This window comes from Nycticebus coucang, chromosome 10 (genome assembly GCF_027406575.1).
Source record: "Nycticebus coucang isolate mNycCou1 chromosome 10, mNycCou1.pri, whole genome shotgun sequence".
Taxonomy (NCBI): Eukaryota; Metazoa; Chordata; class Mammalia; order Primates; family Lorisidae; genus Nycticebus; species Nycticebus coucang.
Genome location: NC_069789.1, coordinates 124735162 through 124759788, shown reverse-complemented (window position 1 = coordinate 124759788; position 24627 = coordinate 124735162). Strand labels below are relative to the sequence as shown.

The 24627-nt window shown below is 50.2% G+C and overlaps 1 protein-coding gene across 2 annotated transcripts in view; it reads left to right on the top strand.

Moving 5' to 3' along the window:
- RYR1 (ryanodine receptor 1) overlaps positions 1–24627 on the top strand; it is a 124152-nt gene that overhangs the window by 97973 nt on the left and 1552 nt on the right. For both annotated transcript variants that reach the window (XM_053605582.1, XM_053605581.1), the window contains 12 exons: positions 9280–9621; positions 11234–12055; positions 12664–12743; positions 13316–13460; positions 14462–14548; positions 15563–15814; positions 16398–16528; positions 17635–17677; positions 18960–19090; positions 19186–19246; positions 19596–19742; positions 19992–20126. In XM_053605582.1, coding sequence (XP_053461557.1) covers positions 9280–9621; positions 11234–12055; positions 12664–12743; positions 13316–13460; positions 14462–14548; positions 15563–15814; positions 16398–16528; positions 17635–17677; positions 18960–19090; positions 19186–19246; positions 19596–19742; positions 19992–20126 — 2376 coding nt within the window. The remainder of the gene's footprint in view (positions 1–9279; positions 9622–11233; positions 12056–12663; positions 12744–13315; positions 13461–14461; positions 14549–15562; positions 15815–16397; positions 16529–17634; positions 17678–18959; positions 19091–19185; positions 19247–19595; positions 19743–19991; positions 20127–24627) is intronic.

Sequence of the window (24627 nt, the reverse complement as noted above, 5' to 3'; positions counted from 1 at the left end):
CCTGGGCTTAGGCGATTCTCTTGCCTCAGCCTCCTGAGACTACAGGTGCCCGCCACAACGCCTGGCTGTTTTTTTGTTGCAATTTGGTCGGGGCCAGGTTTGAACCCACCACCCTCAGTGTATGGGGCTGGTGCCCTACCCACTAAGCCATAGGCATCACCTGGTTTCAAACTCTTGAGCCCAAGTGATCTACCTACCTCAGCCTCCCAGAGCCTCCCACCACACCTTGCCCAAAATACTTTATTTATTTTTTATGTTTTTTATTTTTTTGAGACAGAGCCTCAAGCTGTCACCCTGGGTAGAGTGCTGTGCCATCACAGCTCACAGCAACCTCCAACTCTTGGGCTTAAGCAAGTCTCTTGCCTCAGCCTCCCAAGTAGCTGGGACTACAGGCGCCCACCACAACACCCAGCTATTTTTTTTGGTTGTAATTGTCATTGTTGTTTGGCAGGCCCGGGCTGGATTCGAGCCAGCCAGCTCTGGTACATGTGGCTGGCACCTGCTTGAGCTACAGGCGCTGAGCCCGAATACTTTTTTATTTATTTATTATTTTTTTGGTGTGTGGGTTTTGGCCGGGGCTGGGTTTGAACCTGCCACCTCCAACATATAGGACCAGCGCCCTACCACTTTGAGCCACAGGTGCCACCCCTGAATACTTTATTTTTATGTTGAAAATCACCTTGACTATTTTATTAATTTTTCACTAAACAGGAATATATTCCTCATCTCAAAAATTCAGAACTTATGGGTACAGTTTCATCCCCATTTGCCATCCTGTTCTCATCCTCTCCAAAGGCTGCCACTGTTATTCATTTGGTGTTTTTCTGCATTTCCATTCCTATATGTAAATCTGCATTAAAAATATAGCCTGGTGGCTCATGCCTGTAATTCTAGCACTCTAGAAGGCTGAGGCCAGAGAATAGCTCAAAGGCAGGAGTTTGAGACCAGCCTGAACAAGAGTGACACTCTCATCTCTACCAAAAATAGAAAAAATTACTCGGGAGGCTGAGGCAAGAGAATCGCTTAAGCCCAGGAGTTGGAGGTTGCTGTGAGCTGTGTGAGGCCACGGCACTCTACCGAGGGCCATAAAGTGAAACTCTTGTCTCTACAAAAAAAACAAACAAACAAACAAACAAAAAAAATTAGCCAGGCATGGTAGCATGTACCTGTAGTCCCACCTACTCAGCAGGCTGAGGCAAGAAGATCACTTGAGCCCAAGAGTTTGTGGTTGCAGTGAGCTATGGCTATGATGATGCCAATGTCACCCTATCCAGGGTAACAGAGTGAAATTCTGTCTCAAACAACCAAGTATTGCTTTATGGTTTCCCAAGTTATTGATGAGTTGACAGATTTCTTGACAGTTTTAAAGCACAGCTCCATTAGTGAAGTACTTTGCAGATTACAAAACATTTGCTACAATTAGGAAAGCCCTTTGTGGTGACTGAAACCACGTTTTAGGCTACTAATTTATTCCTGTTCACTAAATTCTCCTGAGTTTTCTTTATTTGCAAATATTTTTGTATGTATCTCTTAATTCAATGGGCTTTCTTTTTAAAGCATCATTATTGAGATATTAACATACCATAAAATTTACCCATTTAAAATGTACAATTTAGTTGTTTTTAATGTATTCACAGAATTGTGCAACCATCACTACAATTCAATTTAAGAACATTTTAATCACCCCAAGAAAGAAACCCCATACCCTTGAGCAGTTTCTTCCCATTTCCCCCACCTAAGCCCCTGAGAACCATGGATCTATTTTTTGTCTCTATATATTTGCTTATTCTGGACACTTCATGTAAGAGGTATCATAAAATATGTGTGGTCTTAAAAGGCTTTCCTTTTATTTGAAAAACCCCAGTGTCAGTCAAGCACAGTGACTCACGCCTGTAATCCTACCACTCTGGGAGGCTGAGGCAGGTAGATAGTCTGAGCTCAGGAATTGGAGACCAGCCTGAGCAAGAGCCCAGTCTCTACAAAAGTAAAAAAAATTAGCCAGGCATCGTGGTGGGCACCTGTAGTTCCAGCTAGTTGGGGGGCTGAGGCAGGAAGATGGCTTGAACACAGTCTGAGATTGCTATGAGCTAGGCCGACGCCACCACTCCAGCCTAGGCAACAGAGTGAGACTCTGTCTACAAATAAAAAGAAAAGAAAAGGAAGGAACATGGAAAGGGAAGGGAAGGGAAGGAAAGGAAAGGAAAATTAACTGGGCATGATGGGAGGCATGTGTAGTTGCAGCTACTGGAGGGTCAGGAGGATTGCTGGAGCCCAGAAGTTTGAAGTTGCTGTGAGCTGTGATAAGACCACTGTTTTCCAGCCTGTGTAAAAGACCAAGACCCTATCTAAAAAAAAAAAAAAAAAAAAAAGAAGAAGAAAGAAAAGAAGAGAAAGAAAGAAAGAAAAAAGAAAAACCACAATGTCATTATTACTCCCAATCAAAAACAAAAGTAAAACTAAAAGTACCCACAATTCTTTAAATCATCACATAGTCCGTAGTCAAATTTCTACATCTCATAACTATCATATTAGATTATTCTGCAGTTTCTTTGACTCAATATTAAAACAAGGCCCACACTTTGCAATTAGTTCCTATTTCTGTAAATCTCCTTTAATCTATCACTTTCCTTCCATCATCACTTTTTTTTTCCTTGCAATCTATCTACTGAAGACCCAGGCTGTCGGTCCTTCAAGGCTCCACTACCCATCAGCAGTACAATATAAGCAGGATATATAAACTAAAAATTTCTAGCACAAATAATAAGAAGAAGAAGAAGAAGAAAAATACAATTTCTAGTAGCCATGTTTCTTTAAAAAGAGGAAACGTCTACATGAACTTGTATATCAAAATATTATTGCACCTGTGGCTCAGTGGGTAGGGTAGCAGCCCCATATACTGAGGGTGGCAGGTTCAAACCCCACCCTGGCCAAACTGCAACAAAATAATAGCCGGGCGTTCTAGAGTATACCTGTAGTCCCAGCTACTCAGGAGGCTGAGGCAAGAGAATCGCCTAAGCCCAGGAGTTGGAGGTTGCTGTGAGCTGTGACGCCACGGCACTCTACTGAGGGTGATGAAGTGAGACTCTGTCGGCTTGGCACCTGTAGCTCAAGCAGCTAAGCCACCAACCACATACACCAGAGCTGGCAGGTTCAAATCCAGCCTGAGTCTGCCAAACAACAATGACAACTAGAACCAAAAAATAGCTGGGCGTTGTGGCGGACACCTGTAGTCCCAGCTACTTGGGAGGCTGAGGCAAGAGAATCACTTAAGCCCAGGAGTTGGAGGTTGCTGTGAGCTGTGATGCCATGGCACTCTACCCAGCGTGACAGCTTGAGGCTCTGTCTCAAAAAAAAAAAAGAAAAGAAAAAAATAAAAGAAGTGAGACTCTATCTCTAAAAAAAAGAAAATTTTCAATATGTAATCAATATGAAAAATTCTTATTAGACCTCATCTATTTTTTCTCCTCTGAGACTATCATTGGATAGTGTTATTCTAGCTGGAGAGTTTCCCACAGCCTAAATCTGGCCGGTGCATCTGTGTTGTGTCGTTTCTGTATTCTTCTGTCCCCGGTGCTTCCTGGTTAAGTGGAACTCCGGCCTAGAAGTTCCATCAGTCTCAGGTTTTGAGTGTATGGAGTTTTTTGGCCAGAATTTTCCTATGTGGTACTCTGAAAATCCATCAAGTGGGCTCATCCTATGTGGTCGTCTCTCTTTTTGTGATGTCAGTAACTGTTGCTGTTCAAGGCCCAGACACATGAGTTCATTAGAGATTGCGAAATGGTGATATCCTACTTCTAAATGTTTGAACATTTACAAAGCAACATATGGTTTCCAAACAAATCTTTGTATTTTATGGCATGCTTTTCAGTTTCTTGTACTTCATTTATTTATTTATGACAGGATCTTACTCTGTTGGCCCAGGCCAGAGTGCTGTGGTGTCATAGCTCACAACAACTTCAAACCCCTGGGCTCAAGTGATCCTCCTGCCCCAGCCTCCTGAGTAGCTGGGACAAGAGGTGCCCACTACCGTGACTGGCTAATTTTTCTATTTTTAGTAGAAATGGGGCCTTGCTCTTGTTTAGCCTGTCTTGAAGTCCTAAATTTGAGGGATCATCCTACCTTGGCCTCCCCGCGTGCTAGAATTACAGGTGTGAGCCACTGTTTCTGGCCCAGTTTCTCTTTCTTTCTTTCTTTCTTTCTCTTTCTTTCTTTTCTTCTTCCTTCCCTCCTTTCTTTTTTTTTTTTGAGACAGAATCTTATTCCGTCACCCTGGGTAGAATGCTGTGGCATCATAGCCCACAGAAACCTCAAACTCCTGGGCTCAAGTAATCCTCCTGCCTCACTCTCCTGAGTAGTTGGGATTACAGGTACTCGCCAAAAGGCCCAACTAGTTTTTTTCTATTTTTTAGTAGAAACAAGATCTTGCTCTTGCTCAGGCTGGTCTTGAATTCCTGAGATCAGGCTGTCCATCTGCCTTGGTCTCCCAGAGTGTCAGAATGACAGGTGTAAGCCACCATGCCTGGTGCTGGCCCAGTTTCTTATGCTTCAAATGACATGTTCAGCTTTTTTTTAAAGGACCTCTTAATTTTCCAAAGATATAACAATGTTCAAACTCTCCTCGGTTTTCAAGATGCCTCATTCTTGGACAAATATGGATAAGTACCTACTGTGTGTCAGGCACTGCCCCTGAAGGTGCCCAGTGAACAAAACAGAGACCCCACCCTCAGAGCTGACAGGCCAGTGGGGTGGGGAGTGGGGGGTGAAAATAAGTTAATAACCAAAATAATTGCACAATCTGTGGCCTGAAGGAAATGAACAGGTGGTGTGTGTGAGTGAGCAGGGAGGAGAAAGCCCCATAACTGGGCTGGTAGAGGAAGGCCTTTGGGAGGAAGGGACATTGAGGCTGAGAGTTGAAAGGTACCCTGTGAATGGAGCATTGCCGGGTCCCAGGCAAAGGCTGGTGCGAAGGCAAAGCAAGTGGAAAGGCTGAATGATGGGAACGGGAGGGATGGAATGGAGACCAGCGTGGCTAGAGAGAATGGTTAAGAATGTGGAAAGGAAGTCTGAACAGTAACTGGGGCAGATGTACAGGGCCTGGTTGGCCACAGGGAGGACTTTGACTTTGAACCCAAATGAGGTGGGAGGAAAGGAGGATTTTGCATGGGCGAGGGATGTTACCTGAAGCAGGTGTTTACAGGATTCCTCCTGCTGTGTGTGGGAACAACAGGGAGCAGAGAGGCCAGGGAGGAGGCTGCCATGATGGTCCAGGTGGGAGAAAGTAGAGGACAAGTCTATGGTTGGGGTCATGAGGGGGCAGAGGTGGGTGGGCCCGGATCTGTCTTGAAAGCAGAGCTGATAGACTTACTGCTGGGTCAGGTGTGGGTGGTGACAAAAGAGAAGAATCAAGGATGACTCAAAGATTTTAGCTGGGTGGGTGGGGATGCTAATCCTGAGATGGGTAAGACCGTTGGAGGAGAGGTTTTTTTTTTGAGACACAGTTTCACTATGTCGCCCTTGGTAGAGTGCTATGGCGTCACAGCTCACAGCAACCTCAAACTCTTGGGCTTAAGTGATTCTCTTGCCTCAGCCTCCCAAGTAGCTGGGACTACAGGTGCTCACCACAACACCCGGCTATTTTTTTTTTTGGTTGTAGTTGTCATTGTTGTTTGGCAGGCCTGGGCTGGGTTCGAACCCGGTGTATGTGGCTGGAGCCCTAGCCACTGAGCTATAGGTGCCGAGCCAGCAGAGAAGAGGTTTCAAAATTAAAAGGTCAGTCTTGGCCATTTTCATTCTGGGGGTAGATGTCCACAAAGAGATGGACATTTTTTAAAGTATCATATGTTTTCCATGTAGGGCTGTAGCTGCAGGAGTCTCAATTCTCAGGAAAAGTCAGAGCTGGGGATGTAGGTTTGCCAATCACTAGTGTAGGATGGCATTCAGAGCCTGGGGCCTCAGCGATATCTCCAGGGAAAATGCATATTTTAGGAAGGGGGTGAAAATCCCAGGACTGCTCCCCCCAGCCATTAGTGGCCTGGAAGAGTAGCATATCCTAGCAAAAGAAACTGACAATAGTCAGAGAAGAAGGTGTTTCAGAACAAGGGCAAGTGGCCAGGTGCAGTGGCTCACTCCTATAACCCTAGCACTCTGGGAGGTTGAGGTGGGAGGTTTGCTTGAGGCCAGGAGTTGGAAACCAGCTTGAGCAAGAGCAAGATCCCATTTGAAAGAAAGAGAAGGAAGGAAGGAAGGAAAGAGGGAAGGAAGGAAGGAGAGAGAAGAGAAGAGGAAAGAGAAGAGAAAAAAAGGGTGGCGCCTGTGGCTCAGAGGGCAAGGCCCAGGCCCCATATACTTAGGGTGGTGGGTTTGAACCCAGCCCCAGCCAAACTGCAATAACAAAAAAAATAACTGGGCACTGTGGCAGGCGCATATAGCCCCAGCTTCTCGGGAGGCTGAGGCAAGAGAATCACCTAAGCCCAGGAATTGGAGGTTGCTGTGAGCTCTGACACCACAGCACTCTACTGAGGGCAATAAAGTGAGACTCTATCACACACACACAAAAAAGAAGAATTAGTCAACCATGGTAGTACATGCCTGTAGGACCAGCTACTTGGGAGGCTGAGGCAGGAAAAGCGCTTGAGCCCAGGAGTTTGAGGTTATAGTGAGCTATGATGACACCAGTGCACTCTACCCTAGGTGACAGAGCAAGACCCCATCCCAAAAAGGAGTAGGGGTGAGCAAATGAGTGATGACAAAAAGAGATTGGCAAATCACAAGAGCAGAGTCCAGGAGTGAACGGACGAAATAGGGTCCCAGGCCCCGTGAAGAAGTGGTCTTTTGAGAGAGACAATGTCACACTGCTCATCATATAGGGGGAGGCAGGTTGGTGGAGCCAGGCTAGAGGTGAGGAGTTCCTGTGTGATCATGTCTCCACGCTCTGTGGTTTCTAAAGCCTTTCATCATTTGCAAAGCATGTTACTCATTTAGAAAGCATTTTGCAAAGTTCTTGGCTTTTTACAAAGCACTTTTTAGAGCCAGAAAATTATGCTTCTGTTCATACCCCACAGCAACATTTCTCACACTGAATATTGCAGCCCATCTGGAGGTCATGACATTAATTTAGTAAGTCATGATCAGCATCTTTAAAAATAAAATAGGACACTATAGAGTGCGTTGCATGGCGAAAGTCAGAACTGTGTCATGAAAGCTTTTTATTTTAGTCACATTGTAAAATGCATTCTTACTGCAAGTGCGGTCAAGAACATTTGAGAAACTGCCCTTTAGAGCCTCTTGGGAAAGTGCCTAGGATGACCCTGAGATGTATGACCTAATTAAAAAAATAGAATTTCAAAATTGCATAGGAGATCAGCACAAGAATGTTCAATGAAAGTGCTGTCCATAAAGTTAAAAACACACACAAAAAGGAATCAACCTAAATGTCCACCACCAGGAGAAGAGATGAAGAGTGTTTTATTTATAAACCAGGAAGGGTACACAGCAATGCAAATGAATTCATTTTATCTGTACATCTCAACGTGGATAGATTTTGAAAACATGCACTAGAGGGCGGCGCCTGTGGCTCAGTCGGTAGGGCGCCGGCCCCATATACCAAGGGTGACGGGTTCAAACCCGGCCCCGGCCAAACTTCAACCAAAAAATAGCCGGACATTGTGGCGGGTGCCTGTGGTCCCAGCTACTCGGGAGGCTGAGGCAAGAGAATCGCTTAAGCCCAGGAGTTGGAGGTTGCTGTGAGCTGTGTGAGGCCACGGCACTCTACCCGAGGGCCATAAAGTGAGACTCTGTCTCTACAAAAAAAAAAAAAAAAAAAAGAAAACATGCACTAGAGTGAGTGAAGTTTCAGAGCAAGTTTCAGATTACATGATTTTAATAGTAATGCTCCAAATTAAAAAAACGCACAGTTACTGTATCCTTTTTTTGTGGCCAATGACTGAATATAGGTAGTAGAAGTATTGACACAGGTTTGGAAGGTTATACCCCAATTCCAGGATAGCATTCACCTCCAAGGAGGGTGGGGGCAATGGGGCAAAGAAAGGGTACACAGAAGGCTCCAACCATATCTGTAACGTTTTAGTTTTTAAAAAATACTGACTAGGCTGGGCACGGTGGTTCACGCCTATAATCCTAGCACTCTGGGAGGCTGAGGTGGGTAGATGATTTGAGCTCAGGAGTTCAAGACCAACCAGAGCAAGAGGGAGACCCCTACTAAAAATAGAAAAATTAGCCAGGTGTTGTGGCTGGTGCCTATAGTCTCAGCTACTTAGGGGGCTGAGGCAAAAGGATCTCTTGAGCCCAAGAGTTTGAGGTTGCTATGAGCTATGATGATAGCACTCTACCCAGGGTGACAGAGTGAGACTCTCCCTTTAAAAAAAAAATACACACACCAAAAAAAAACTGTATAGCATTAAAAGTATGCTACTACGAGCCTTTGTTAATTCTGGATGATGAGTGGTTGTTCCCAGGTGAAATTCAGAGGCCACCACTCTGTCAGGTGTAATTATTTAGTTGCTGGAAATTGGGGGTGAGGGAGGCTGAGGCAGTGGCATTTATCAATCAGGGACCTACCAGAACACAGAACATGCAAATTGTATCAGTCAAGGAGAGTTTTATAAAGTGGTGGTTACAAAGCTATGGGGGGAGGGTGAGTGGCAGGGGTTGTGCAGTCCTTTGGGGTTAACCAGCTAGTCTGGGGGAAAGAAGACTGACCCAGCTTGGAGGTACAAGGAGCTGGGCAGAGAGGGCTGCTGCGCCTGATCTCTGAGTGAGGGACACTGCAGCAGTGGGGAGGAAGCTGGGGAGATAAACACCACACCTCCTATTCTTCTCCCTGATCCCAGCTGGATGGGCCCCACCTGAAGCCAGAGGGCTAAGAGAGCCTCTGGTGAAGACTTTAGGGGCCATCAAGGGCAAGGAAGGTGGATGGGAGAGAGCCTGGAAGGCCACCCCGGGATTGCACTTGGAGAGCTTGGGGCAGCACTTTTTACCAGTTACCTGAGCTCGGTTTCATCAGTTCTTAGAGGCACTTTTTTCACATTTTACCGTCTCTGAAAATAGGGTGTATCTTACAGGGGATGATGGCTCAGCTCTGCTAAATGCAGTATTTCAGACGTTTAATAGCTGGTACCACCTTACCTGTGCTGTATTGCTGGGGGTTAGCTTTGGGTGCTGGTTATATGATTCCGGACTTTTTGTCTGTATGAAAGAGCAGACGTGCCAGGTGAGCACGGAGGCTCCCCAGGCCATCCCACTGACCTCCCCTGCCCACAGGCCATGGACAGCCAGAAGCAGTTCACCGGTCCCGAAATCCAGTTCCTACTCTCATGCTCCGAAGCGGATGAGAACGAGATGATCAACTGCGAGGAGTTCGCCAACCGCTTCCAGGAGCCCGCCCGTGACATCGGCTTCAATGTGGCGGTGCTGCTGACCAATCTGTCGGAGCACGTGCCGCACGACCCACGCCTGCGCAACTTCCTGGAGCTGGCCGAGAGCATCCTGGAGTACTTCCGACCCTACCTGGGCCGCATTGAGATCATGGGCTCCTCGCGCCGCATCGAGCGGATCTACTTCGAGATCTCGGAGACCAACCGCGCCCAGTGGGAGATGCCCCAGGTCAAGGGACCCGCTCACCTCCTGGGGCTTCAGGCGTGCCAGTGCTTGCTCCTTGCACACTTGGACCCCTGTGTACACCTTGCTCGTCTACTCCGCAGGCCCTCGCTTGGCTCTGGCAAGCCCATGCTCACCCTTTTGTACACGTTTTACAGGCCCTACTATGTGTGCCCTTGCATATGACTTGGCCCACACGTGGATGTACACTCCTTGCACACTCACCCTGGAAGCTCTGGCATGGCTATATAGCCCTGATGAAACCCCACCTACACTTCCCACATGGTTATATGTCCCTTGTTCATCTTCCCAGCAGCCCCTGGTGTGCTGTCCCTTGGTCCTGGCCTGCCCAGGCTCACTCCTGCACACTCACCTTTCGTGCTTTGGTGTGCCCTGGCTGCTGGCTCACCTCTTGTACACAGGCTCACTTCCCACCCAGAGCCCTGTCTTCATTTCTGGGCCGTTCACACGGACCCTGGCTCCCCCTTGCACACTCCTGCAGGCCTCGTGTGCATGCAGTCCTCTCCCACACTTATCCTCCTCGCCTCTCCATCTGGCTGGGCCCTCTAATGCCTACCCCATATGCCCACGCCCACCGTGCACACTGAGCCTGACACGGTCATACCTTTCCACCACCCCCACCCCCCTGCAGCATGCCCTCCTTACCTCATCCATCCCTTAGTCCCTGGAGCTCCCCACAATACTCCGCAGGAACCCCCAAGATCTTGCACACTTACCTGTGTCCCTTGAGACACCATTACACACACACACACATAGCCCACATATGGTTGTACCATCCTTTCACTCAGGATGTCTGTGCATCCCTGCATCTGCAGGAAGCCCCGGTTCACCAGGGGGAGTCACACCCACTCTATTTCAGGTCATGGGTTCTTGGCCCTCTCTCATCCACCCCTTGGCCCCTCACCTGGGGGCTCTTTCCCTTAGTGTTATTCCTCCAAACACCCACTTCCTTCTGCTTATCCCTTCCCATTCCTGCTTCCCCTGGCTCCTCAAATGCCCATGTGGGCCTGGAACAGTCCTGGGGCAGTATAGTAATAGCAAATATGACACAGTATTTATCAGGTGCCAGGCCCATTCTAATCACTCAGCATCTATTAGCTCATTTACTCCTCATGCCAACACTATAACGTGGGTCCTACTATTGTGTCCCGTTTTACAGAAAGGGAAATGGAGGCCCAGAGAGTTGAGTCACAATCACTCAGCTACCTAGTGGCAGAAACAGGATCAGAACCCAGATGCCTTCAATCACTATGGTCCTTCCTATCTTTCTCTCAAAGAAGCTAAAAACCCATTCCGATGCCAGCTTGTTGGAAGTTCGAATCCTACATCTCCCACTTATCTGTGTCACGCAGCTTTCTGAGCCTCCCTTTCCTAGGGTTGTTTATGAGGGCTAAAGGACCTTTGAGTTAAAATGTGCCCTCTCAGTACAGGCCTGGCTTAGGGCAGCACTCAGGAGAGTACACGTACAGCAAGCACTCCAGGTTTGCTATTGGTAGTAAAAACGACGCCTGCTGTGGCAGATGCCACTGCTGTGGTCGCTGCCGTTCCACGCCCCTGCTGACCAGCTCCTGTCCTGTCCTCTCCGCCGGCGCTGCAGGTGAAAGAGTCGAAGCGCCAGTTCATCTTCGACGTGGTGAACGAGGGCGGCGAGTCCGAGAAGATGGAGCTGTTCGTGAGCTTCTGCGAGGACACCATCTTCGAGATGCAGATCGCCGCGCAGATCTCGGAGCCCGAGGGCGAGCCTGAGACCGACGAGGACGAGGGCACCGGTGCGGGCGAGGCGGGCGCCGAGGGCGCGGAGGAGGGCGCGGCTGGGGCCGAGGGCACAGCGGGTCCCGCGGCGGCGGCGGCGCCCGGGGTGACCGCCCGCGCGGTGGCTGCTGCCGGCCGGGCCCTGCGCGGCCTCAGCTACCGCAGCCTGCGGAGGCGCGTGCGACGGCTGCGGCGGCTGACAGCGCGGGAGGCGGCCACCGCGGTGGCCGCGCTGCTCTGGGCTGCGGTGACGCGCATAGGAGCTGCGGGCGCGGGGGCGGCTGCGGGGGCGCTGAGCCTACTGTGGGGCTCGCTCTTCGGCGGTGGTCTCGTGGAGGGCGCCAAGAAGGTGACAGTGACCGAGCTCCTGGCGGGCATGCCCGACCCCACTGGGGACGAGGTGCATGGCGAGCAGCCGGCAGGGCCCGGTGGTGACGCGGATGGCGAGGGTGCGGGCGAGGGAGCGGGCGACACCGTCGAGGGCGCAGACCAGGAGGAGGCGGCGGCTCACGAGGCCGGGCCGGGCGGCGCTGATGGGGTGGTGGCAGCGTCCGAAGGGGGCCCTTTCCGGCCCGAAGGGGCTGGCGGTCTTGGAGACATGGGGGACACAACGCCGGCGGAGCCGCCCACACCTGAGGGCTCACCCATCCTCAAGAGGAAGCTGGGGGTGAGGGGGCAGCCAGGGGCCTCGGGGTTTGGGAGAGAGACTGGGGCTGGGTGGAGGAGCACAAGATGAGAGACCCTCAAGAGAGGGATAGAGGGACAGAAAGACACACAGATAAAGAGTCTCAGAGATGGAGACATGGACAAAAGTTCTCAAGGCCTGGAAGAGACCCAGAAACCAAATCAGAGGAGAAGAAATCAAAGACCCAAGACAGGGTCAGGGACACTGGGAAAGACCCTCAGAGACACATGTGGTTGTGGAGAATGAAGTAGCCCAGGTGGAAAAGGCCCCCAAAGCATCCTCAGGCCCTTGGTGCAGGAGTGCGGTGGGGGTGTGTGGAGGTCAAGGTGATGCTGGAAGCCCTGGGGAGAAGAACCCCACTTAGAGTCAGCCTGACCCTGCACAGTGCTTTGGGCAAGATGCTCCACCTCCTGAGCCTCAGTTTCCCCTCTGTGAAATGGAAATCATAATCTTTCTTTCTTCTGCTGGGGGAAGTGTAGAACTTACCTCACCCAGGGCAAGTGAAGAGAAAGAGGTGGAAAGGCACAGGCAGGTCAGCACTGAGAAGCCGGGGATAGAGGACTCAGCCCTGGTGTATTCCCTGTCCCCAGGTGGATGGCGAGGAGGAGCTGCTGCCAGAGCCAGAACCCCAGCCTGAGCCGGAACCTGAGCCCGAGCCTGAGAAAGCTGAGTAAGTGGCTTTGGAATCAAAGGGTCCCAGCCCCTGTCACTGCCTCTTTCCTGGACTGGGAGCCTCCAGAGGTCAGGGCCTGAGGCTGTCTTGGCCACCCCGCATCCTCAGTGTCACCCAGCCCAGACTCGGGCACAGAGGAGAGGCTCCGTGAAATCAGCATTCACCTCCCACCAACAGGCCTTCCCATGTGCCTTCCCTTTGGTTGGAGCACCTTCCCCCGCTTCTGAATCTTTCTAGTCCTTTCCATTCTGGCTCACGTGCCTCCTCCTTGCAAAGACTACCTTGACACCTACCCCTTCCTAAGCTGAAGAGGTGGCTCCTCCAGGTTCCCACAACTTCCTGACCTTGTCTCATCCCCTAACCCACTCTGGGCTGTCACTGCCTGGTGACACTGTCACTGTCACTGTCTCCCCTAATGGACTAGAGTTTTGTGAGTATAAGGCCTGAGGTTGTCTCATCACCCTGTGTCCCCAGCTCCATTCAGACCTGGGCCAGTCAATGGCTTTGAATGAATGAATGAATGAATTACCCAGGCACCTCCTGACCTCTCTCTGTGTCCTACCCTACAGTGCCGAGAATGGGGAGAAGGAAGAAGTCCCTGAGCCCCCACCAGAGCCCCCCAAGAAGAAAGCACCTCCTCCAGCCCCTCCAAAGAAAGAGGAAGCTTGGAGTGAATTCTGGGGAGAACTGGAGGTCCAGAGGGTGAAATTCCTGGTGAGGATCCCAGGGGGACCCACATCCTCCCCACCTCTCTGCCCCACACTGTTCTTGAGCTCACCTGTTCAGGCTCAGCTCCAAGAGGAATCCCGGTTGGGGAGAGGACAGAGCTGTCCCCAGACCTGGGGACAGGGCAGTGTGTTCAGGTGTTCCTCACTTTGCTCCTTCCCCTCTTCCTGCCCACTATCCTTGTTCTACCTTGCATACCTTTGCTTGCACAAAGTCACCTGCATAAGCTCCCCACCTCCACCCTCTATCCACAGCTAAGCCCGCCACTCTGGCCCTCCTCTACAGCTTGTTTCTTGGCCTCAGCCTGGAGGGTCTGAGCCCCCACACCAGTCCCAGCTTCCCCAGTGGAAGTCTGCCCTCCCAGTTCCAGGGGAAGTGCTCATCTCATCCAGACCAGGAAGGAGGGCAGGTGTTCCGCAGGCAGGTGCCAGGGCTCCATGTCTCCTGTCTCCTCTCCAGGCTCAGCCTGATATGAGAGGGTGTGGAACACATGTTGAGCAGAAAATGATTCAGTGAGGATTTGGGGGAAGAATGAGGGATAGAGGGAAATGTGGAGAGGAAAAGCGGGAGAGATGATGTTCCCTGCCTGGGGTAAAGCAGACAGGATAACCTCATCTGGGAAGCAGCACAGCAGATTGGTTGGGAGTGTAGACTCTGGAGCCCAACTACCTGCATTCAAATCCCAAGTCTGCCTCTTGGCTGTGTTACCTTGAGCAAAGACACCACCTCCCCTGAGCCTTAGCTTCCTAATCTGTAAAGTAGGCATAACAACAGTACCTGCTTCATGGGATTATGGTGAGAATTAAACAGTTCATGTATGTGCAGGTCTTAGTCCTGGTCGTGGTATACAGCAAGCACTCAATAAATAGGAAGTTGTGGGAGTAGGGATTGAGAACCCAGGTGCTTTGTTTGTAGGTAAATAATGGGATGGATTCTACAGGGAAAAGGCTGAACTGTGAACTCTTTCTTGTCTCTTCTCTTTATCTCAGAACTACCTGTCCCGGAACTTTTACACCCTGCGGTTCCTTGCTCTCTTCTTGGCATTTGCCATCAACTTCATCTTGCTGTTTTATAAGGTGCTGATCAAGAAGGGCTGCGAGGGTCAGGCCCTCATCCAGGCTGTGAAGTGGGAGGCTCAGCCCCCAACATGTTCCCAGAGCCCCATAATGAAGGGATAGGTGTTTGCTTCAGAGTTCTTAGGAGAGTTCAGGGTGGACATCTAGATCTTGGGATCCCCTGGCAGAGGGCGAGTGGGGGTATCTGGGTCCATCTAGTATAGATACATGAGCATCAGTGGGAGTTAGAGCAGGAGTGAGGTCTGGATTCCCTTCCCAGCTCTGCCCCAGGCCAGCCCTGTGCCCCTGTGTGCAGGCCCTCATCTCTCAGCAATAGCCACTGATGCAGGTAAGCATCTTTGCTTTCCCATAGGCTAAAGAAAGGTTTGTAGGGAGAAGAAACTGGGCAGTTCTCAGAATGGAAGGAAAGGGCTAAGAACCAGGCCTTTCAAAGGACAAAGGGACCTTTGGGATCTAGATAACAGGACAAGGAGACAGACTGGGGATCAGAACATGGCTTCTGTGGAATAGAGTCCTGCCTCCACCACTCGCTGGCTGGATGAGGTTAGGCAAGATACTTGACCTTTGTGCTTCTTCTTCCTCATCTGTAAAGTGGGATAATAACAGGGTCTACCTCAGAGCTATGAAGATTAAAAGAGGATGAATATATGTACAGCATTTGCAACAGCACCTGGCACACAGAAAGTGCTGTGGAAATGGTAGCTAATTTTAGTGTTAATATCAGTGGTCAGTGTCTTTAGGGATCCACTATGAAGACGAATCAACTGTTTTCAGTCCTCCATCACCCAGTTCAATAAGCATATATATTCTCAGGACAGAGTCTGATTTGTTACCTAGGATCCTAGGCCCGTCCCCTCAATCTTGATTGACAGTCCCACCAAAACGTCTCATATGGCCCTGTCCAATCTCAGGAACAGAAGCTGTTAATTTTGTTAGTGGGTTCCAGGTATGGCAGACCAGGAGCCAGGACATCATGGCTCCTGATGCCCTGATACATCTCTGCCTTCACTTTAGGTCTCAGACTCTCCACCAGGAGAAGATGACATGGAGGGCTCAGCCACTGGGGACCTGTCAGGTGCAGGGGCTGGTGGTGGCTCTGGCTGGGGCTCAGGGGCCAGTGAAGAAGCTGAGGGTGAAGAGGATGAGAACATGGTGTACTACTTCCTGGAGGAGAGCACGGGCTACATGGAGCCTGCCCTGCGGTGCTTGAGCCTGCTACACACATTGGTGGCCTTTCTCTGCATCATTGGCTACAACTGCCTCAAGGTGGGCTGTCACCTTGGCTTCCAGCTTGTAGAGGAGGGAGAAATGCTGGGGCGCTGGCTGAGAGGACCTGGGACAGGGGCCCTCACAGTGGTTGGGCTAGAGGGGGTCTGGAGTGGAGGTAAGGACTGGTCTTGGATTAGTGGCTACACCAAGGATGATATTCAAACCAGGAACTGTCACATGTCAGATAGCTGGGGAACCAGAATGGAAAACAGGGTTTCTTGGGCTTAAAATTTTTACATATCACGTTCACTCTACCTTCAATGCTTTGCCTTGCTTCCACCCCATCACACCTACCTCTGTTTCATTCATCCTTAAGGTCTGAGTTCAAACTTCCCTCCCTTGGAAAGCCCCAGGCTGAATCAGGCACCATTTCTGGGATTCTACAACTCCCCCGTTTTTCTCCCACCCTGGCCCTAATGCCTCTGCTCATGACCCTTCTGTGTCTCCCAGATATCCACCTTCATCATTCTGGGAAAGCTCTTCGAATTGGGGTATCATGAGTGAGTTTTTGCAGCTCTGCTGAGGCTGTGGTCTCACCGAGGTGCCTGACACCTGCCCTTTGCTGCCCTTTACAATCTAGGTGCCCCTGGTGATCTTTAAGCGAGAGAAGGAGCTGGCCCGGAAGCTGGAGTTTGATGGCCTCTACATCACCGAGCAGCCTGAGGATGATGATGTGAAGGGGCAGTGGGACCGACTGGTGCTCAACACTCCGTAAGGGCCCAACCCAAGTGCAGGGCAGGGGCAGGGGAGCAGAGCTGGGTTTTCACTCCAGTCTAGGCCTGAACCTCAAAAACCAAGGTTCCCAGCCATGCTGGGACCTTATTGGCCCTCATTTACTCTCCCCAAACCTTAGTCTCCCTCTCTATCAAATAGACACATTTCCTCTGCCTTAAAGTACCTTTGGGGGTGCTGGTGACACATGAAGATACCTAGGCCACAGCCCTAGAAGTTCTGGTTCCGTGAGTCTGGGGTGGAACCTGCATTTCATTTTATTTTTAAAACTTTTTTTTAGAGACAGAGTTTCACTCTGTTGCCCCAAGCTAGAGTGCCGTGGCATCATAGCTTACAGCAACCTCAAACCCTTGGCTCAAGCAATCCTCTTACTTCAACCTCCTGAGTAGCTGAGACTATGGGATATAGCCACAAGGCCCAGCTAGTTTTTCTAGGAGAGACGGGGTGTTGCTATTGCTCAGGCTGGTCTCAAACTCTTAAGCTCAAGGAATCTACTCACCTCACTGAACCATGGTGTTAGGATTACAGGCATAAACCACCACACCCAGCTGGAATCTGCATTTTAAATCCTGTCCCAGTTGTGATCTTTACCTAGCTTCCATGAGTAGGAAATAAAAAATCATTTGGTTTTTAAGCAGGACCCAGGAAGAGAATGAGGGTGCATGAGGGTAATTCGGTGAGACTCTGGACACCTAACCTGCACTCTCATACCCCACCATTTTCCCCCATATCAAGTCCCATTTTACGTGTTTATTCAGTGGGGCTGCTTCATCAGAGGGTGACATCTCTAGAATAATAACACCAGATCAGGTTCGAAACCTGGGTTGGCCATACTCAAGCTGGAAATCCTTGGTCAAATCACTCAGCCTCCCCCCAACAGGAGTGTGATTTTGGTGTCCTTTTGCACACTTGACTCTTAATACAAGTTCCCTGCCTTACTTGGGTTCTATCAGAGATGGCAGTGGGGTCATCCCTCTGCAGAGTTCCTTATAAAAAAAGCACTGGAATTTCAAACCACCCGGGCCTGGCTGGTGGTTTCTGACCCCTCTTTGCCCTAACATCTCACAGTCACTCTCTTTTGGCAGGTCTTTCCCCAGCAACTACTGGGACAAGTTTGTCAAGCGGAAGGTGAGAGGATGTGGATGTGGAGGTAGAAGGGCCTTCGAGACTGGGTCCCTTGCTGTCACCAGGCGATCACAACTGTGCCACGCACTTTACTTTGTGTGTGACCTTGAGAAAGGGGCTTTGCCTCTCTAAGGAGCGCCTCAGTTTCCCCACTGAGAAGTGGGCATGTCAGTCACACTTTTCTATCTTGAATGACTGACATGCAGAAAGGGCATAGCCTAATGCCTGGCACCAAGTGAAGGCTCAGTAAATCTTAGTGATGAGGGAGGGAGGAAGCAAGTGGTGGTATTTGTAGCACATAGTTAAACACACAAAACCCAATTGCCTACTTTTCTACTCCTGGCTTGTCAACCTTTCTGTGCCTCCATTCCCTTTATATTCAAAGTGAGGTCATAACAGGGCCAACCCTACAGGGTTGTTGGCGGGATTGTGTGACCAGCTACATGAGCATCTGGCACATAGGAAAACACTAGATAAATGTTAGCTGTTATCATCATTTATTCATTCCATAAATGTTTACTGAGTATCTATTGCATGCCAGGAAACGTTTTAAGAAACTGGGAACCATCAGTAAACAAAACGGTGATTCTAACATTCAACTTGGAAAGAGATGAGGAACACATTTGTACCGTGCAGATGGTGATGAGTACTGAGGAAACAGTAACCTGGCGAGGAGGGGTGGGAATGTGCATGTATGGGCCCAGAGAGGTGGCCATTGTATGTAGGGTACTCAGAAAGGTCATGCCAATTAATAAAGAGGTGAGGCAGTGAGCCAGTGCAAACCTGGAGGAAGAGTGTCCTACACAGTGGGAGCAGCCCTTGCAAAGGCCCTGGGGCAGAATGTGCCTGGCAAATTGGAGGAGGCTGGAACAGAGTGAGTGAGGGAGCTTAGGGGAGGAGATAACTTTGTAAGTGATAGGGCCCAATTATATAGGATTCCTTTGCTTACCTGTCTAAAAATAATTATCTCAATTGATTTGGCTAATGAATCAGGGCACCTTTATAACTTTTGGACCCTCTCCCTGAGGATCTGAAGAAAGCTCTGGCCCTGGGCAGCACCTGTGGCTCAAAGGAGTAGGGCGCCGGCCCCATATGCCAGAGGTAGCAGGTTCAAACCCAGCCCCGGCCAAAAACTGCAAAAAAAAAGCTCTGGCCCTTCTACCCAGAAAAATGTACCCCCTCAATGTCTCACACAGAGTTTGGGATGTCCCCAGAACAGCCCTTGCAGGCCATGACATTCCCCTCCCCCAGCCATGTCTACACAGCGTGACACTCTCCTGTGTAGGTCCTGGACAAACACGGGGACATCTATGGGCGGGAGCGGATTGCTGAGTTGCTGGGCATGGATCTGGCATCACTGGAGATCACAGCGCACAACGAGCGCAAGCCCAGTCCACCACCGGGACTGCTGACCTGGTGAGCCGGGATGACCTGGGCAGGCCTGGGCAGGCAGTGGAAGAGGCCAGGCTCTGGTCCTCATATGTGTCCTCCCAACCCCTGCCCCTACACAGGCTCATGTCCATTGATGTTAAGTACCAGATCTGGAAGTTTGGGGTCATCTTCACAGATAATGTGAGGAGGGGCCCATAGGTGGGAGGGACTCAGCAGAGGAGGCCCATTAGGAGGGCTGGGCCTTCCACCCCCTGTGCCCTGGCTGGAAAGTGACTCCCAAGCCCCTGTGTAGCTCTGACCCTAGGGAACCCCTGACATCCCAGGACTCCCTGTCCCTCAGAGCATCCTTTGATCCCTGAGTGCTCTTAGATTCCTGGACAACTGACTTCCTTCTGCAGAGGGCTCCCAGCATGCTGAGAGTGCTCGTCACTCAGAGTGCTCCCCATCCTCCACATGCTCCCTAACCAGAGGTGCCTCCACCCTGGAGCATCTGTCTATGCTCCCTGACTGCTGACCTGTATGCCCACAGTCTTTCCTATACCTGAGCTGGTACATGGTGATGTCCCTCCTGGGACACTACAACAACTTCTTCTTTGCTGCCCACCTCTTGGACATTGCCATGGGAGTCAAGACATTGCGCACTATCCTGTCCTCTGTCACCCACAATGGGAAACAGGTGTGGAAAGGAAGTGGCTGAGGGATGTGGGCCAGGCAGGGGTACGTGTGGCGGTCTGGGTATGGGTGGAAGGGTCTGGGCCAGGCAGTTGGGCCAGGGAGGAGCAAGTCTGGGTACGTTGAGCCAGGGGAGTATAGGTGAGGCCCAGGGGCTGAAGGCCCACAGGCCGAGCTAGGGTAAAGACCCTGAATGGGCATGGAGAAGGGACAAGCTGACAGTGGAACTGACCCACCCCCTACCTGCCCCCAGCTGGTGATGACCGTGGGCCTCCTGGCAGTGGTGGTATACCTGTACACCGTGGTGGCCTTCAACTTCTTCCGCAAGTTCTACAACAAGAGTGAGGATGAGGATGAGCCTGACATGAAGTGTGACGACATGATGACGGCAAGTACTGACCCTTACAGAGGGTTCATGACAGCAGCCACCTCTTGGACTTGTGAGGGTTCATTGAGCTGATTTGTGGACGGTCCTCTGAATACTGCCAGGCACATAATAAGTTGCTCCATAAACATTACCCATTGTTTCAATATTATTTGAGATTGTTTTTTGAGGAGGAGGTTTTTTTGTTTTTTTTTTGAGAGAGAGAGTCTCACTCTGTTGCCCAGGCTAGAATACTGCAGTTATCATAGCTCACAGTACCTCAAAATCTTAGGCTCAAGAGATTGTCCTGCCTCAGCCTCCTGAGTAGCTGAGACTACAGGCCCTTGCACAAGGCCTGGCCAGTTTTTCTATTTTTAGTAGAGATGAGGTCTTGATCTTGCTCACCAACCTCAAACTCCTGAACTCAAGCAATCCATGTGTCTTGGCTTCCCAGAGTGCTGGGATTACAGACATGAGCCACCATGCCCAGCCTTATTTGAGTTTTTATTTATTTATTTATTTTTGAGACAGAGTCTCACTATGTTGCCCTGGGTAGAGTAATGGTGTCACAGCTCACAGCAACCTTAAACTCTTGGGCTTAAGCGATTCTATTGCCTCAGTCTCCCAAGTAGCTGGGACTACAGGCACCCACCACAATGCCTGGTTATTTTTTGGTTAGAGTTGTCATTGTTGCTTGGCAGGCCTGGGCTGAATTCAAACCCGCCAGCTCCAATGTATGTGGCTGGTGCCCTAGCCACTGAGCTACAGGCACCAAGCCCTTATTTGAGTTTTTTTTTTTTTTTTTTGAGACAGAGTCTCACCTTATTTCCCTCAGTAGAGTGTTGTGGTGTCACAACTTACAGCAACTTCCAACTCCTGGGCTTAGGCGATTCTCTTGCCTCGGCCTCCTGAGTAGCTGGGACTACAGGCACCTGCCACAACGCCTAGCTATTTTTTTTTCTTTTTTGTGGTTTTTGGCTGGGGCTAGGTTTGAACCCGCCACCTTTGGCATATGGGACCGGCGCCCTACTCCTTGAGCCACAGGCGCTGCCCTATTTTTTTTTTTTTGCAGTTTGGCCAGGGATGGGTTTGAACTTGCCACCCTTGATGTATGGGGCTGGTGCCCTACCCAGTGAGCTACAGGCACCGCCCTATTTGAGTTTTTTTTTTTTTTTCCTTTTTGAGACAGAGCCTCAAGCCGTCACCTTGGGTAGAGTGCTGTGGCATCATAGCTCACAGCAACCTCCAACTCCTGGGCTCAAGCGATTCTCCTGCCTCCGCCTCCCAAGTAGCTGGGACTACAGGTGCCCACCACGACACCTGGCTATTTTTTTTTTTTTTTTGTAGAGACAGAGTCTCGCTATACTGCCCTCGGGTAGAGTGCTGTGGTGTCACACGGCTCACAGCAACCTCTAACTCTTAGGCTTACGCGATTCTCTTGCCTCAGCCTCCCAAGCAGCTGGGACTACAGGCGCCCGCCACAACGCCCAGCTATTTTTTGTTGCAGTTTGGCCGGGGCTGGGTTTGAACCCGCCACCCTCGGCATATGGGGCCGGCGCCCTACTCACTGAGCCACAGGCGCCGCCCGACACCTGGCTATTTTTTGGTTGCAGCCATCATTGTTGTTTGGTGGGCCCAGGCTGGATTCGAACCCGCTATCTCAGGTGTATGTGGCTGGCGCCTTATCAGCTTGAGCCACAGGTGCCCAGCCCCTATTTGAGTTTTTAAAACAGAAAAGTGAGGCTGGGCACAGTGGCTCATGCCTGTAATCCTAGCACTCTGGAAGGCTGAGGCAGGTGGATTGCTTAAGCTCAGGAGCCTGAGCAAGAGTGAGAGCTCATTTCTAAAAATAGCCAGCCATCATGGTGGGCACCTGTAGTCCCAGCTACTCCGGAGGCTGAGGCAAGAGAATCACTTAAGCCCAGGAGTATGAGGTTGCTGTGATCTATGACACCATGGCACTACTAAGGGCATCAAAGTGAAACTCTTTCTCAAAAATAATAATAATAATAACAAATAAAACAGAAAAGTGCTCAGGCAAAATACCCCTGCCACTTAGGAGTCATATGATTGGAGATATGAGACCTCCCTATTCAACCTCCTTCTTATGCCCTTGGGGCCTAAGCCACCTGTAATAATAGTGACTACTTCTAAACAGTGTGCCCAGGCTGGCTAACACTCAAAAGACTTAGAGAATAGCCGGGTGTTGTGGCGGGCGCCTGTAGTCCCAGCTGCTTGGGAGGCTGAGGCAAGAGAATCACGTAAGCCCAAGAGTTAGAGGTTGCTGTGAGCCGTGTGACGCCACGGCACTCTACCCGAGGGCGGTACAGTGAGACTCTGTCTCTACAAAAAAAAAAAAAAAAAAAGACTTAGAGAAGTGCCTGGAACATATTAAAGATTACTTAGATGTTAGCTACTATCATTATTGTCCATAATTAAAAGTTTCACCCAAAGGACCAATGTGCAATGTATATTTATATTTTCTCTTCTAATAATGGCAGTCATAACCCAAATTGATTTTAACTTGCTACAGTCATAGGCCACAATTGACAGAATTGTTTCAGGGGGTTATTTTTATTTTTATTTTGAGACAGAGTCTTACTCTGTTGCCCTAGGTAAAGTGCCCTGGCATCATAGCTCACAGCAACCTCAAACTCTTGGGTTTGAGCAATCCTCTTGCCTCAGCCTCCCGAGTAGCTGGGACTACAGGCATGTGCCATGATGCCTGGCTAATTTTTCAATTTTTTTTTTTTTTTTAGTAGAAACAGGGTCTCACTCTTGCTCAGGCTGGTCTCGAAATCCTGAGCTCAAGCAAGCCACCCGCCTTGGCCTCCCAGAGTGCTAGGATTACAAGTGTGAGTCAGTGCACCTGGCCCAAGGGTTAATTTTTTTTTTTTTTTTTTGTAGAGACAGAGTCTTACTTTATGGCCCTTGGTAGAGTGCCGTGGCCTCACACAGCTCACAGCAACCTCCAACTCCTGGGCTTAAGCGATTCTCTTGCCTCAGCCTCCGGAGTAGCTGGGACTACAGGCGCCCGCCACAACACCCAGCTATTTTTTGGTTGCAGTTTGGCAGGGGCCGGGTTTGAACCCGCCCCCTTGGTATATGGGGCCAGCGCCTTACCGACTGAGCCACAGGCGCCTCCCTCCAAGGGTTAATTTTTGAAGATGTCCTGTAATCTGCCTTCATGAGTCCCTGCTTTCAAGATAAAATCCAGTTCCTCAGCTTGATATTGGAGGCCCCATGAGACATGGCCTTGCGGTCCACTGCCTTACTCCTATCACAGTCTCTATTTTTTTTTTTGAGACTATGTCGCCCTCGGTAAAAGGCCATGGCATCACAGCTCACAGCAACCTCAAACTCTTGGGCTTAAGTGATTCTCTTGCCTCAGCCTCTCAAGTAGCTGAGACTATAGGCCACAATGCCTGGCTATTTTTCTGTTGTTGTCATTGTTGTTTTAGCTAGCCCAGGCCGGGTTCAAACCCACCAGCCTCAGCGCATGTGGCTGGCACCATAACCACTGTGTTACGGGCACTGAGCCCCATCACAGTCTCTAATCTCAGCTCTTACCCAAGACTACAGGGTTCTTTCACATCCTGGGAATACAAAAAAAAAAAACAAGTATAGTCTTTCCCAAGTGCAGGTGGACCATGCTCCACTCCCCACCCACATCTCCACCCCCCATCCTAGCCTAGAACCTTCTTTTGGTTCCCCAGCACCCTATGGATAAAATCAAATCACCCCACCATGGCTTACAAAGGCAGAAAAGAACTGGCCTGCCTGAGTCTAACCACAATCCCTCTTGCTTTTTGCTTTCTGGCTGCCTGGTCCTCTTTTAGTTTCCTAAGACCATGTGTTTCCTCCTGACTCAAGCCCTTTGCACCTGACATTCTCTCTGCCCTCTACCCCAAGCCCAACCTACACACACACTCTTCAACTTTCAAGTAATACCTCACCTTTCAATTTAAATGCTGCCTCCTACAGGAAGCCCTCCCTGACCACTGGCTGGGCCAGGGCCTACAGAGCCCTGTGACCAGGACGGCCTCATCTCACTCACAGGAACTCTATTTCCGAGCCCATTATAAACCTCTTTCAGTTCCTCACAGGAGCAAGATGTATTCTTTCCTCCCTGATGGTGACGTAGCATGTGGTTTTCTCTGCCTGGAACACTCTCCCACCAGCCCTTCACATAGCACCTCCTTTAAGTTGCAGCTCATACACGTCCCTCCTCTTTCAGGAAGCCTTGCCTGATCACCCAGCCTGGGACATGGGCCTCCACTGGGCTCCCAAAACTTTTTGTGCTTACCCCTGCTCACCCTCAATCACACTGAGATCCCCACATGCCCCCAACGCCTCCGCCCATGCCCCCCCCCCATCCTGCCTGGCCCTCTGCCTGTGCTCTCCCTGCCACAACCTGACCATTCCTGGGCTGTCACTGTCTGATGCTATATCTGTGAACATTGTGAGGGTAGGACCTGGGGGTGTCTTAGTCAGTATTTGGGGGTCTCCCTCCCTTTTTCACTCA